Source organism: Diabrotica virgifera, chromosome 10 (assembly GCF_917563875.1).
Source record: "Diabrotica virgifera virgifera chromosome 10, PGI_DIABVI_V3a".
Lineage (NCBI taxonomy): Eukaryota > Metazoa > Arthropoda > Insecta > Coleoptera > Chrysomelidae > Diabrotica > Diabrotica virgifera.
In genome coordinates this window covers 105,049,301-105,062,536 of record NC_065452.1, presented here as the reverse complement: position 1 = coordinate 105,062,536, position 13,236 = coordinate 105,049,301, and the positions used below count along the sequence as shown (strand labels likewise).

At 35.0% G+C, this 13,236-nt stretch overlaps 1 protein-coding gene across 8 annotated transcripts in view; it reads left to right on the top strand.

Annotated features, from left to right (window-relative positions):
* Positions 1 to 7,482, top strand: part of LOC114339958 (DNA-binding protein Ewg) — a 96,880-nt gene extending 89,398 nt beyond the window's left edge. For 2 of the 8 annotated variants that reach the window (XM_050663627.1, XM_028290651.2), the window contains exons 7-9: positions 1,926 to 2,064; positions 2,147 to 2,319; positions 6,161 to 7,482. In XM_050663627.1, coding sequence (XP_050519584.1) covers positions 1,926 to 2,064; positions 2,147 to 2,319; positions 6,161 to 6,367 — 519 coding nt within the window. In that variant the 3' untranslated portion in view covers positions 6,368 to 7,482. Of the gene's footprint in view, positions 1 to 1,910; positions 2,065 to 2,146; positions 2,320 to 6,006 lie in introns of all 8 variants that reach the window. The other 6 variants (XM_028290650.2, XM_028290649.2, XM_050663628.1 and 3 more) reach the window with 5 other exon arrangements.
* The last annotated feature ends 5,754 nt before the right edge of the window (positions 7,483 to 13,236 follow it).

Below are 13,236 nucleotides of genomic sequence, written 5' to 3'. Positions count from 1 at the left end.
CATGTTTTCCTTTTTGTCTTCCAATTATCATTGTTTTTGATTTTTCTTTGTTTATTTTCATGTTTCTGCTTTTTGGCTCTTCATACAATATGTTTATATTTTCTTGTAATTGTTTTTCTGACTCCCCAATGATCACTAGATCGTCTGCGTAGCATAGTTCTGTTATTTGTATCATTCTCAATTTCCAATATCCTACATTATATTTTCTCCATTTGTGTTTGCATTCTTTTATTACGTCATCTAGTACTAGGTTAAAGAATAGTGGGCTGAGGACACAGCCCTGTTTTAATCCAATGTTGCTGTCGAATACTTTTGATTTTTCATTTCTTGTCCTTACGCTTTTCGTTTTTTCGTATAAACTCTGGATGCATCCTATTAGCTCTTGTTCAATTTTTCTCTTTAGTATTTTCCAAATATCTGTTTTTTAAATTATGTCGAAAGCTTTTTCCATATCTATGAAACATGCATGTACTTCTTTTTCTGTTTTAAGATCTTTTTCTATTATTTGTCTTATTATGAAAATCTGATCGTTCGTCCCTCTTTCTTTTCTGAAACCACTCTGGCTCTCCTCAAAGGTGTTTTCTAGTTTTTCTCTGAGCCTGTTTTTCAGTATACTAGCATATAGTTTTCCTACTGTGCTTCAAGTGTTATTCCTCTATAGTTTGAGCATTCTTTGCTCAATTGATTTCAAGTAATCAACAATCAAAATCCCTCTCGGATACCAAAAAACTGATGCTAACATCTCGCTCGATTTCTGGACACGAACTCAGAGCCGAAGAACCAGGTCCACAGTACTCTTTAGCTTCTTGTTTTGATTCAATATAATGGTGATAGACCCAAGTCTCATCCATAGTGATAAATCGAGACATAAAATGTACTTTATCCTTTCGAAAACGCTCTAAATATTGCTAAGAAAGTCGCATTCGAATGTGTTTTTGTTCCATTGTTAGCGAATGCGGCACCCATTGTGAACACAGCTTTCTGAAACCCAATACTTCAGTCAAAATAATGGTTACACTGCCAAATGAGATGCCTAGGGCTTCTACTAAATCTCTTTCAGTCACTAGATTATTTTCCAATACCATATCCTGTATTTTTTCTTCGGGCGTTGTTGCTGTTTTTGGAAGTCTTTGACGTGGATCAACTTCAAGGCTTGTACGACCACGTTTAAATTCAGCAATTCATCTTTGTACTGTACTAATTGAAGGCGAAGAGTCCTTATAACATTCGTTCATAAATTTCCTTTACTTTTAAACCTTTCAAAAATAAAAATTCAACCACTGCACGATACTTGATTGTTTCCATTTTAAAAAATACTGTGACACGTCGATACTAAATGGCTTGTAAACAAAGAATAAATTGACAGATTGAAATGAAACTTCACTCACTTTTATATGAAGAGTGTACCAATACTAACAAAATAAAATTTGGCTAGTAGCAACGCCCTCTCTTGTCGAACCGCAAAACTTATTAAACAGCTTAGGATAGTGGTTAGGGCTCATAGCTATCTTAATCTCTTGGTCTAGGGATGAACCTTCTTAAAGAAACTAAGTTGAATGTAAAAGGTCAGACTGGGGTACCAATTTTTTATTAATAAGGTGCGAAACTTTCTGTTCTCCTCCTTCTTGATTTTATTTTCTACAATATAATGTATCTTACAGCTCCTTCGTATCCAATTTTTGCATCTTTTAACCCTTTCAGCTCCGCTGTAATATTTCCAGCCTTAGCTCCTGTGCCGGCAGAAATAGTTTCGTTTGAATACTTACGTATTACCGTGGACGCGCTGACGCGTCACCGGAGCTGAAAGGGTTAATGTGTTTGTTTGTTTTTTAAGTTTTGCTTTCAGTGTGTTTTGGTTTGGTTTAAAGGAAAGGGGAACGGTAAATATTTAACATTTCCACTTCTAATAGTTACAGTCTGCACAGGGTGATGGAAACCAGGTTCACGCCATCCAAACGATTACAGAAGGTGGTGCCGCGGGTGAAGTAGTAGACCTTAATTCTGTAACGGAAGCCACCTTGAATTCCGAAGGGCAGATTATTTTGACAGCAGAAGATGGACATGGTACGTATGTGGAAGCCATTACTCGGATGTTCTATATGTATAGTTATGTAAATCTCATTATAGTTTTATTTTTTGTTTTAAGGTAAGTTTTTAAACTTTTGGTCAAGAGACATACTAAAAGTAAACAATTCTACAGTTAGCGGCGTCATCACCGTACCTGTCACAGCGTACCACTCTATGGTGGCCAATATCCAGGCTCTTCACGCGAGTAGTGATGGTACTGTTTGTGTTGCTCCTGTTGTTCAAGTACCAAAAGTAAGTACTATTTAATTATATTTTTATTTGTATTTTTTTGTTCAAACAAAAAGAATTTATTTAAGACAATGGAGATTCAAGCACTTTTAATTGTAAATAACTTGTTAATTGGAACTGATCATCATAGAGGTTAAAGTGGAGAAAAAATTATATGAAAAAAGGGATTTGGAAGTACTCCTGAAAATATAAACAAGTTCCATTGGTACATTATCGATACGCTACATAAAGAACAATTGGCATATCGTTTTTTTGGGGAAACACTGACAATTTTGCATATTTGGCAAAGGAAATGTATTTCGACTATCTGCAAAGTACTCAGACCTAATGTAGAAACCATTGCGAGAATCCATAGACTGTATGGCAAGTACACAGATATGGTAGAGAGATATACCAGAGATACCTGAGACATGAGGCTAAGATGACTAGGAATAGTTTTAATGTAGCGTAGTTCCCTTATTTATCTTTCTCAGGTTTACAAAAAAGTTTTAAGGAAAAACTTTTTACTAGATTCTAGTATCTAGATCCAATGAGGTAGCTTTTGCCTATTCCTCTGTGACCTTTTCAGATCTGTTGTGGTCCTCTAGCCCTAGATTACATTCTTTAGACTGAACCTTTTTAAAAGATCTAATAACTTCGAGACTGAACCTTCCATGTAGCTTTTTATCGATGGCTTTTCTTCGCGTAATGCAAAGAACCACACACTTGCCAGGCTGTCACACTGACATAAAATGTGCTCTGCTATTTTTTGGCTCTTTTTCTAGGTGCTTCAACTCCCTGTTCAACCTACAGTGCCCTGTTAGCAGACCTACTATGGCTTTGACTGTTTTTATGTCCGCCTATTAAGTCTACCGCAAATTTTGGTGAATGTTCTGTAAACTGTTTCGTCTCTTTTTGTCCTGTTGAATTCCTCAACCATTCTAGAGATTTGTGGGCCACCCACTTTCTTGCAGCCGTTCTTGTTATTGCCTTTGCAACGCCGCAGAAGGGTTCCTGTCCAACGAATGGCATTGGTTCTCCTTGTTTGGCCATTCATTGCCCTTATGACTAGCTAAAATTGAACTCTACAGAATTTAGTGCCTTAAGTGATGCCTGGCCATCTGTAAAGATGTCAATTGATCGGTACGTTCTTTTCTGGCTCTCTATTTCTTCCTGGCAGTAATGATGGCTTTATACTTACCCGAAAATGTATCCCTTGCTTTATGCCTACTATACCATATGTAGGGAAGTTTCCCCTTATTCACTGGAGTGAAGTGTTTTTGTCTTCCCTTCCTTGGATCGAAAAGTTAACTTTCGCACTCCGAAAAAGGGTGACATTTGGAATTTCTGGAACTCTTTTAGAACTTTTTAAACTGGAACTTTTTAAAATCCATTGATAAGGTCTATAAAACTTCTTTGTCTGAAGGTTTTTTATTCTAAATTATCCATAGATGTGTCCTAAGCCCATGGTTACTTATCCTTAGTCTATTAAGAATCCTATACGAGGGCAGTACATGAGTGCGCCTTGGGAATATCTTCCCCCTCCAAAGACCTGAGAGATGCATCCTCCCAAGGCCTTAGGATTGAGACCTCCTTTAATCACTTCGTACTTATGTCATCCGCACAGTTAAGTTCTAGAAAACGCGGTCTGTGGGTACTCTTCAGAAAGCGAACCCAAGATCCTGTTTCCGGAATTTCTTCATAATCGACCAAGATGGCTTTTTGAACTCCCCTAAGTTTATCCACATCCATCTTGGCTTCTGGGATTCCTGTTAATACTGTTGCAACCTTAACAGAATTGGCAGCTTCGCTGAAAGTCACACCCTCGGTTCTTGGCCTTTTCCCTTTGCTTTGACTTCCGGGTGGTGTGTTTCCATCTGACCTTGGCCTTTTTGACCCTGTGGCCTTCTGAGTTTGTTTGTGTTTTGAAATAGTCTCTAGTAGCTTTGACGACATCTCTTTTGCCCTTTTAGCGGCCTTGATTGCAGCCCTTTTGGCTTGCATGTAATCTTGGCCTTGTTTCACTAGCTTTCTGATTTTGGCCTTGGAGATGTCAGATTGCTTTACAGCCTTAATCTTTTCGTCTTTCATGAGATCAGTATCTTTCAACGTTGTTATTCTGAAGATTTTGTGGTTCCTTGTCTTTCAGCTTGGGAGATTTCTTTAGAGCCTCAGTTTCGTCTGTTTTTTTCTGTGGGAGCTCTATATAAGCTGAAGGTCTATATAAGTCTGTAGTTCTTCGTTTCACAATCGCAAGTTTATTTTTGTTTTGTTTTTCTCTTTTGATATTTTCCCATCCTTTATTTTTATATCATAGCTAGTCGGGTCTCTTGATATATGATGTACAGTTAATATGATCAAGATAAATCTCTTGAAGTAGACGCGCTTTACATCTACTTTGGCTGAAGCTATTTTGTTTTGTGTTCAGTTTCTTCCATCCAGCTAGTGATATTATTGTAAATATCACTACGCCCCCCCTTGCAGAAATTAAAAAACAAATAGCGCTGATTTACGAGCTATTTATGAGCTGTCATATCCCGTAAATTAAAAATTCCCCCTCCCCCCACTACTTCAAAATAGGGATATTGAATCTATATTTGCGGCAGAATTACGAGCTATTTGTGAGCTTTAGAAGGGATATGGTTTCGATTTTTGACCTCGTCCCCTTCACCCCCAAACAACCCGTTAATTGATGAGAAAAATGTTGAGAAAAACTAAAATATACCGTATCGCGAATATAATTCGTATAGCTGTAAATTCTAAGAATAAATGATACACGCGCATTTCAATTATTGAGCTACAACCCCTTCGCAAGAAAACCTCTTCACCCCAAGACGGGGTTGTATCCACCCCAGAGTAAAAGCGCAAGGTGGTATCATGTCCCTTTTGTTTCTTGAGGTATCCTCTAACCACTCACCGATTTTCGTGAAAATCGGTGGAGGTAAATTATTAAATGATACGTATTCGCAAAATAATTATTAAATTTTATTCATTTTAAGTACAATTCTCTCTTAAGTTGGGAAGATGGGGAGGTTTTTTTGCGAAGGAGGTGTAGCTCAATAATCTAAGTGCGCGTTACGAGTTTATTCTTAGAATTTATACGAATTATATCCGCAATAGGATATATTTTAATTTTTCTCAACATTTTTCTCTTGAGTTGAATCAATTAAAGGGTTGTTTGGGGGTTAAGGGGATGAGCTCAAAAATAGAAACTATATAAATTCGAAAGCTCATAAATAGCTCGTAATTCTGTCGCAAAGATCGATTCAATATCTATATTTTTAAGTAGTTGGGGAGGGGGGGGGGGGCTGAGTCAGTGTACTAAATTCCTGTCCAGTGTAACGAGCTCAAAATTTTTAATTTGCGTGATATGAAAGCTCGTAAATCAGCGCTATTTGTTTTTTAATTTCTGCAAGTGGGGGGGGGGCAGTTCAACAGGGGTGTGTTCTTTAGACTGTTGTGTCCTAGACATGGTTTTTATCTTCTTATTAGCTAAATTTGATTACGCCAATTGGTGAATTTGTATATAGCAACACGGACTTTTAAAGAACTTTCGGTACAGCTTACGATACAATTAACATTTGTCAAGATAGCTAGTCAAATATGTGACGTCAGGTGACGTCATCACTTTTTTTACGTTTATTTTATATTGTTTTTGTTTGAACACTTAGTATTATTTTGTTTTTGATTTGTATAGTATTTATTTTTTAGAATAGATATTCTCGTCAAAGAACAATAGCGAGGCAAATTTTTAACAAATGAAACTCCTATAGGATGCCAAAATTCACTGAACAAGCGCAACATCCTTTTTGGTGTCTGTTACCTAGTAACGACAAGAATAATTTTAATTTTATTGTATTTAAAGGTGGAACCCAATTCAAGTGACAATATGGACACTTTAACAGTGACTCCCAACGGTATTACCACCCATTCAATGATGATTCAAGGGTCGGCCGGTGAGGCTCCACAGGTACTTCAGGTTTTATCTCTTAAGGATGCAACAGTGTTGACGAAGGCAATGCAAGGCTTGGCCGATGTTAAAACCGAAGAAACTATTATAACGGACCAATAGGTTTAAATTTTATAAATTAATTGTGTATATGTTTAGTATCGCTTTTTGTTAAAGTTATAACTAAATGGGTAAAGCGTTTGGTTATAACAATAGTCCAGGGAAATAAGGATTTTCTCAGGGCCCTGAATTATCCTGGTATCTGACAACTTTTTCAGTTATTGTAAACATGTAGGAAGAAAACCTACGTGTTTTCTGTCTAGAGTTCGAAGCCGTTTTTTAATAATTAACAATTTAGTACAAAGAAACGCGATTTTTTCGTTTTGTTGCACTCCATTAAAAAGCTAAATAGTTGATATAAAATTACAAAATTTGATTTTTTAGAACATTAAAAAAGCTTTCAAAATGCCGATTTTTGAAAGTTAAAAAACCATTTTTTGCTTCGCAAACTGCAAAATAAGTGAAAATCGTTATTTGTTAATAACTTTTAATTAAAACTAACGTAGAACTTTGGTGTAGACGAAGACGTTTTTTATTGCAAAACAAAGGTCTCTGGGATGATTAATGGATGGGTCTCAAATTTTAAGAGATTTGTTAAGTACCTCAGTACCAAACGTTAGTTTTAATAAAAGTTATTAACAAATTGACTTTTTAAATTTTAAAAATCAGCATTTTTGTTAACTATTTAGCTTTTTTATGGGGCGCAAAAAATCGAAAAAATCGCGTTTTTTGCACTAAATTGTTAATAATTGAAAAACGGCTTCGAACTCTAGACAGGAAACACGTAGGTTTTCTTCCTACAGGTTTACAAGAACTAAAAAAGTTGTCAGATCCCTGGATAATTCAGTGTCCCGAACATGGTCTATTGTTTGCTTATTTCCCTGGAGTCCTACAATATAATAAGTCTCATTGCTTTTTATTGAGTTATCAAGGAATCCTGTTTTTTCGTTTTAGAATTTAGTTTTTGTAGACACTTTATATAACTCAATAAATAGCATATATGTAACTCAGATAAAGAAAACATCTGTAGAATCATGAAATGGCATTTTACACCAGTTTCGAGAATGTTTAATTATTTTTTTTTTACAAATCACGAATTCACCTGTTTATACCAAGTTCTAGAATGTTAGATTACTTTTTTCTTAGGTATTTATAAAATACAGACGCTTATTGACGTTGCTGTTAGAATTTTTTAGTTACTTTATATTTTTATTTTATTTCAATTTGAAAGAAAGGTTTGACTTGTCAAAATATTTACTAGCAATGCTTTTTAAGTTTTGGGGGATATTGAATGTGTTACTTTGACGATGAACTTATGCAGTCATAACTTCTAGATTAGTAGCTATTAAGTATTGAGGCTGCAATTTTTTAATAGGGTGGCTGCACGTCAAGAAGAATTGTCAGTTTATTATTATAATCAAAAATATAGATGAGATAACGGTTCCAATGAACTTACAGTACGCAAAGAAATGGAAATATTAGAGGTAGATAAAGTAAATGGTATGTACATTTCAGGAAAAACAAAAGATTTAGCAATTAACCCCAGAGTAGTCGCGCCGTTAGATAGAATCTCACATTTTATCCTTTTTCTCGATAACTTGATGAAAAACTTTGCAATTTTGAAAAAATTTCATAAGTGCCTCGAGGAAGGGTGTAGTAATGCGAAGGAATTTTTTATTTATTTTTTTCTTCTTCTTTTTGTGGAATTTATGGCTTTGGGGAGAGCCAATTAGCTTTAATAATTGTTAGAAATAATATTTTTAACATGACAAGTAAATAAAAATACTATAAAATAAAAATTTGTTGTAAATTCGTATTTTGAGATAGAATCTAACACGCGACTATTCACGTTACAGAAGTGAGCGCGACTACTCCCGGGTTAAAAGAGAATATTGGAACAGGAAAATTATTAACATAATCTAGTGTCTGACTAAGTTGAAACTTTTTTGTTATTAATTTTACGGACAAAAGTTATTCTTCATAAAAAGCCCTGCATGGTCTACAATCTAAGATGCAACCATCAGGTATAAAATTTTATCAATCTTATAAGAGATATATAAAAAAATATGAATTTCGCTCAAGAGTACTCTCACAAGTTACACAATATCGAAAAATTTTATGAAAAGTTATTTGGTATTAAAAACTATGTTTTAATATGTAATTACATCCTACTAATTGAAAAAAAAATAAAAAGCTTTTTATGAAGAATAACTTTTTTCGTAAAATTAATAATAAAAAAGTTCCTCACATGGTTCCAACTTAAGCAGTCAAACTGTATATCATTCATAGAGATTAACAAAATCAACAAAAAAATGAGGAATGAAAAATTCAGAAAACCAAATCAATAAAGTCCCTAGCCAAACTTTAGGAAACTTACACAAATGAATAGAAGTAGAAATAACAATGAAACCTGATGTTCAACCAGTAAGTAATAAATCCTAAATAAACAATAAAATAAAAAAATCCAATAAAACTTCTGGACAAAATTGCATAATATAGAAACGCTAAAATGAAGAAAACGCTTACTCTTTCTTTCTTAGAAATAATGGAAAAAGAGAAAATTCACAGCACCTGGAGTAAATCCGCAGGTCTACATAAACAGAATACAATAATATAGTTTATATTATATTATTTGTGATAAACATAAGGTACAGTAGAACACATTTATCTGCAACCGTGAAGATGAAAACGAGAGAGAGGGTCGGTAATGCAGCGTTGCCTAATTGATTTTTGAAATATGAATTATTAAAAATAAGTCTCGTCGATAAACACTATAAATTTATTTGGTTTTCTATCTTCCTTAATGTTCCTCAGGTATTGTAGTCTTATGTCTAATTTCATGTTTCTCTATCAACATTTGTTTTATTGTCTACTGTTTTTTTCAGCGAAACCCCAGTTTGTGAAATTTCCTTCTAATACCTTCTCTCCTTCTTGCATAATTCATCTCGTTTACAAATTTCTGATGAATTTTTTTAATTGTGGGAATTTGTTGATCGCTAATATGAAAATCATATATCTGTCTCCGTAATATAACTTGATCACATGCATCTAGCTGTTTTTTTGAGGACTTTTTTGGTCAATATTATAAACTTTTTCCCCATATTCGATTATTTCATATCTTTATATTATAACACTACCTCTTGAGCACCTGTCAAAGCAGCTACTCATTTATGTACTTATGGATAACTCAGTAGGAAGTGCATTTCCTTCTGCTTCCTGTTGCGTATATTTTAAAATAGAATATAATGATTTCACGAGCTTGTGCACTCAGAATGTCATTCATTTTAATAAAGAATTAATTCACCTCTTAGTGTCTTATAGAAAATTCAACCAACAACATTTCACGAATTATGAAGTTATCTGGCAACGTTGAAACCCCTCTAAAATTGTGTCCAATGTTAACTAAATGGATTTTTATACCTCTGTTATCTTCATGAGACTAACTATTTGCTCCTCGATTTACGGTTAGAGTGACCTTGAAGGTTGCAGCTAAATGTTTATACATTGATCACGTTATTAGGAAATAAAAAATAATTTTATATCAAATAAATTTAATTGATTATACAGCAAATATATTGAATTATATGGATATTTAATTTAGAGGATACCATAAATCTCACAATGGACTGCTGTAACAACACTAATAATATAAAAATTATATCACCACTATAATCAAGTAAAATCGTCTGCAGTGGGTAGGGCATGTAGTTCGGACACTGAAATCGAACATGATAAAAAAAATTCTTATAGCGCAACCAATGGGAATGAGAAGACGAGGTAGACCAAAGCTGAGGTGTATAGACGGGGTAACACAGGATGCCAAGAAGATAGTAGAGCCCAATGGAAAAAGATTTTAGGCCAAAACCAAGCAAAAGGCTATGGCAATCTCAGCTCGCGTTGCAAAAATACTCTTGGGGCTTCATAAGACTGAACTCGGAGTAAAGCTAGCGAACTATGATTGTCTAGTAAGAGAATTTATTGTAGTTCCTAGGGCTTAGTCAGAACTTCCACGAGATATAGTTGCCACCTTTTACTAGAAAGCATACGGTCTTAGAGACGGGCTGGCATAATTCCATCATTATGCCATAATGGTTCTTAGCACCTTTACCTGCTCTATACTAAAAGCCACAGTTAGAATGCAGTGCGCATAGCATAGGACAATGTATTTCTTACGGGAGAACGACCGACCACGTTGTCGGTTTGCCCCGAGCGGCGCATCATGACCGGTGATTTCTAAGTCTATCTCCAAACTACCACGCACCTACCACTGTGCCGACATGAGCGGCATCGCTGCGCGTCGTAAGACCAACACTGCATTCTAACTGTGGCTTCTACTTTAGTAAGTACATCAGTCAATTCAGTTCCCCGTACTGAGCAGGAATACTAATCAGTAGCATGAAACTAAGTCTCACGATGGTCTAAAGCCTTTGAAATCTACTATACAAAAGATGTATCTTACAACACTGTAAGCTTAATCTAGTCTTCTGACTGCTAACAGAGGTCACTGCTGCGCTTTTTAGTGAGTTAGTGTTAATTACACTAGTAATACCCGCTTTACACCAACGATAAATTCATGAAGAAATTCACCAAGTTCTTCAAGGTCAAATTTGACGTGTTCAAAATAAGTGATCTGTGGTACAAAGCACAATTTGACGTCTAATTTTGCCGTGAATAAAAAGAAAATGAAGAAGTTTGAAGAAATAGAACATGTCCTATTATACGACTTGTTTTATTTCGTCAAGTTTCTTCATTTTCTTTTTATTCGCGGCAAAATTGGATGTCAAACTGTGCTTTGTACACTCAAATTTGATCTTAAAGAACTTTGAATTTCTTCATGAATTTATTGTTGATGTAAGCCGGGTATAAGATAGGGTATTCCTTATACTATTGTTTAAACAAAGTAACATAATATTATGTAACTTAAATTTGCCTACTATTTCTTTTAGTATTAACTTTAAATCGCAGTTTTAAAACCAAAGACTAGATATAGTCGGTCCCACAATTCCTAAAAAAATGATGGATCATATTTTCAGCATCACTGTCATCGAAACTTCTTTGATTGTCAGTGGGAGTTTTTCCAAATTTTGAGCGATTTTAAGAAAGTGGCATGATACAGGCAGGGTGCATAGCTGGAAAAGCATGCTTAGATCACATTTACACGGTCAAAAAACAGAAAACAGAATGTCCAAAAATAGATACGTCCATCTGGCTTTTGTAGATCTTAAGAAGGCCTATGACTTGATACCTAGAACCAAGCTATAGGAAGCAATGGAAGACATCGAAGTTCCACAAATGTTAATTAAAGCAGTAAAAGCACTCTACAAGAATAACAAAGTAGCTATCAATGCGGGCAATAGAATATGTAGTCCATTTACGACGACAAAGGGACTGCTACAGGGCTGCTCCACATCCCCTACCCTGTTCAAAATAATCCTGGAAGAAACCCTGAAACCATGGAAAAGAAAGTGCGAAGAAATGGGTGTACCAGGAAGAAATGAGTACCTATATAAATACCCTAAGTTTTGCTGACGACCAAATAATGATCGCACAAGACGAAGGTGGCCTGTTTTATTATTAGAACTGGAACAAGAATATACAAAGAATGAGAGGGAAATAAACCTAAATAACTGAATACCTAACAACGGAAAACACAGAAATAAAATAGCTGGAAATAGATGCAGGTAAAAAAAATCAAAGGAAGAGACAAGTACAAGTATTTAGGTTTCGTAATATCAAACAAAGAAACAACTGAAAAAGATAAAAAATAGACTAGGTCAAAAAAGAGAGTGCATACGAAAATTGAACCCGTATTGTGTGTCAGTATAAAAACAAAAAGAAGAATATATAACACCATGACAAGACGTATCCTCACTTATGGATGTGAAAATTGTAGTTGAGAGAGGCTGCAATAACAAGAAGAGATAGACTAAATAACAGAGATTAAGAAAGAATGGGAATGAACTCAGATATAATAGACTACATAGAACAGAAGGGATTAACCTTGTACGAGCATGTCAGAAGAGCATACCAAAAACGTTGGATAAACAGAATAACAGAGTGGAGCCCGATAGGCAGAAGAAAGAGAGGTAGACCCTGAAAATCTTTCAGAGATGATGTGGATGAAGCAATGGAAAGAAGCCGTCTGCAGGAGGGAGACTGGTAAAACAGAAAACTGGAGAGAACGGTTGAGTAAAGGAATACAGTGAAAACTGTGGAAATTCTTAGTATATACATATGTATATTAAATAAAGGTTTTAGGACTTTTCCTCACCGGATAATATCGACTATAACTTAAGGAATCAGTTACCACCTCAGCCACTAATTGTCCCGAATTATTTTTTCTTGGTGAATGTCGAAATATCGTTTAGGAATTTGTGAAGCTAAAAAGACATTTTTAATAACGAGTAAAACTTATAGTCTAGTCGCAACATGGAGGGTCCCGTGGACACTTTTAGTTCGCCGCGATTTGATGGTGGTATTATAGGTTTTTGGGTCGCTGAATCCCATGGCAGTGGTCTGGAAGCACAAATGTGGTGCGTTTAATTGTTAATAACAAATTATGATAAAATTAGGTGTTTTTCAGGAATTATTAGAAGCCCTGTAAATAAATTGATAGTGTTAAGGTCTTCTCTGGTGTATTTTTGGTCGCTGAATCGAATGCGACTAGTCGCGATTACTCAAAATGTGTTCTTATTTTGTTAATAACAAAATAATTGTTTATTCGCCGAAATGCGCTATCTACAGCAAGGTTGTATTTTTCATAGTATTTTTATACGCTAAATCGATTGCCGCTAGTCGTGATAGTTTAAACCACGTTCCGACTTTGCTCTAATTTTTAAAAAATCCACTGGGATTGATCTGAAATTTGGCATACACGTAGCTAACATGTCAAACAAAACAAGTGATATTGTGCTGATGTCTGTTTTTACCCT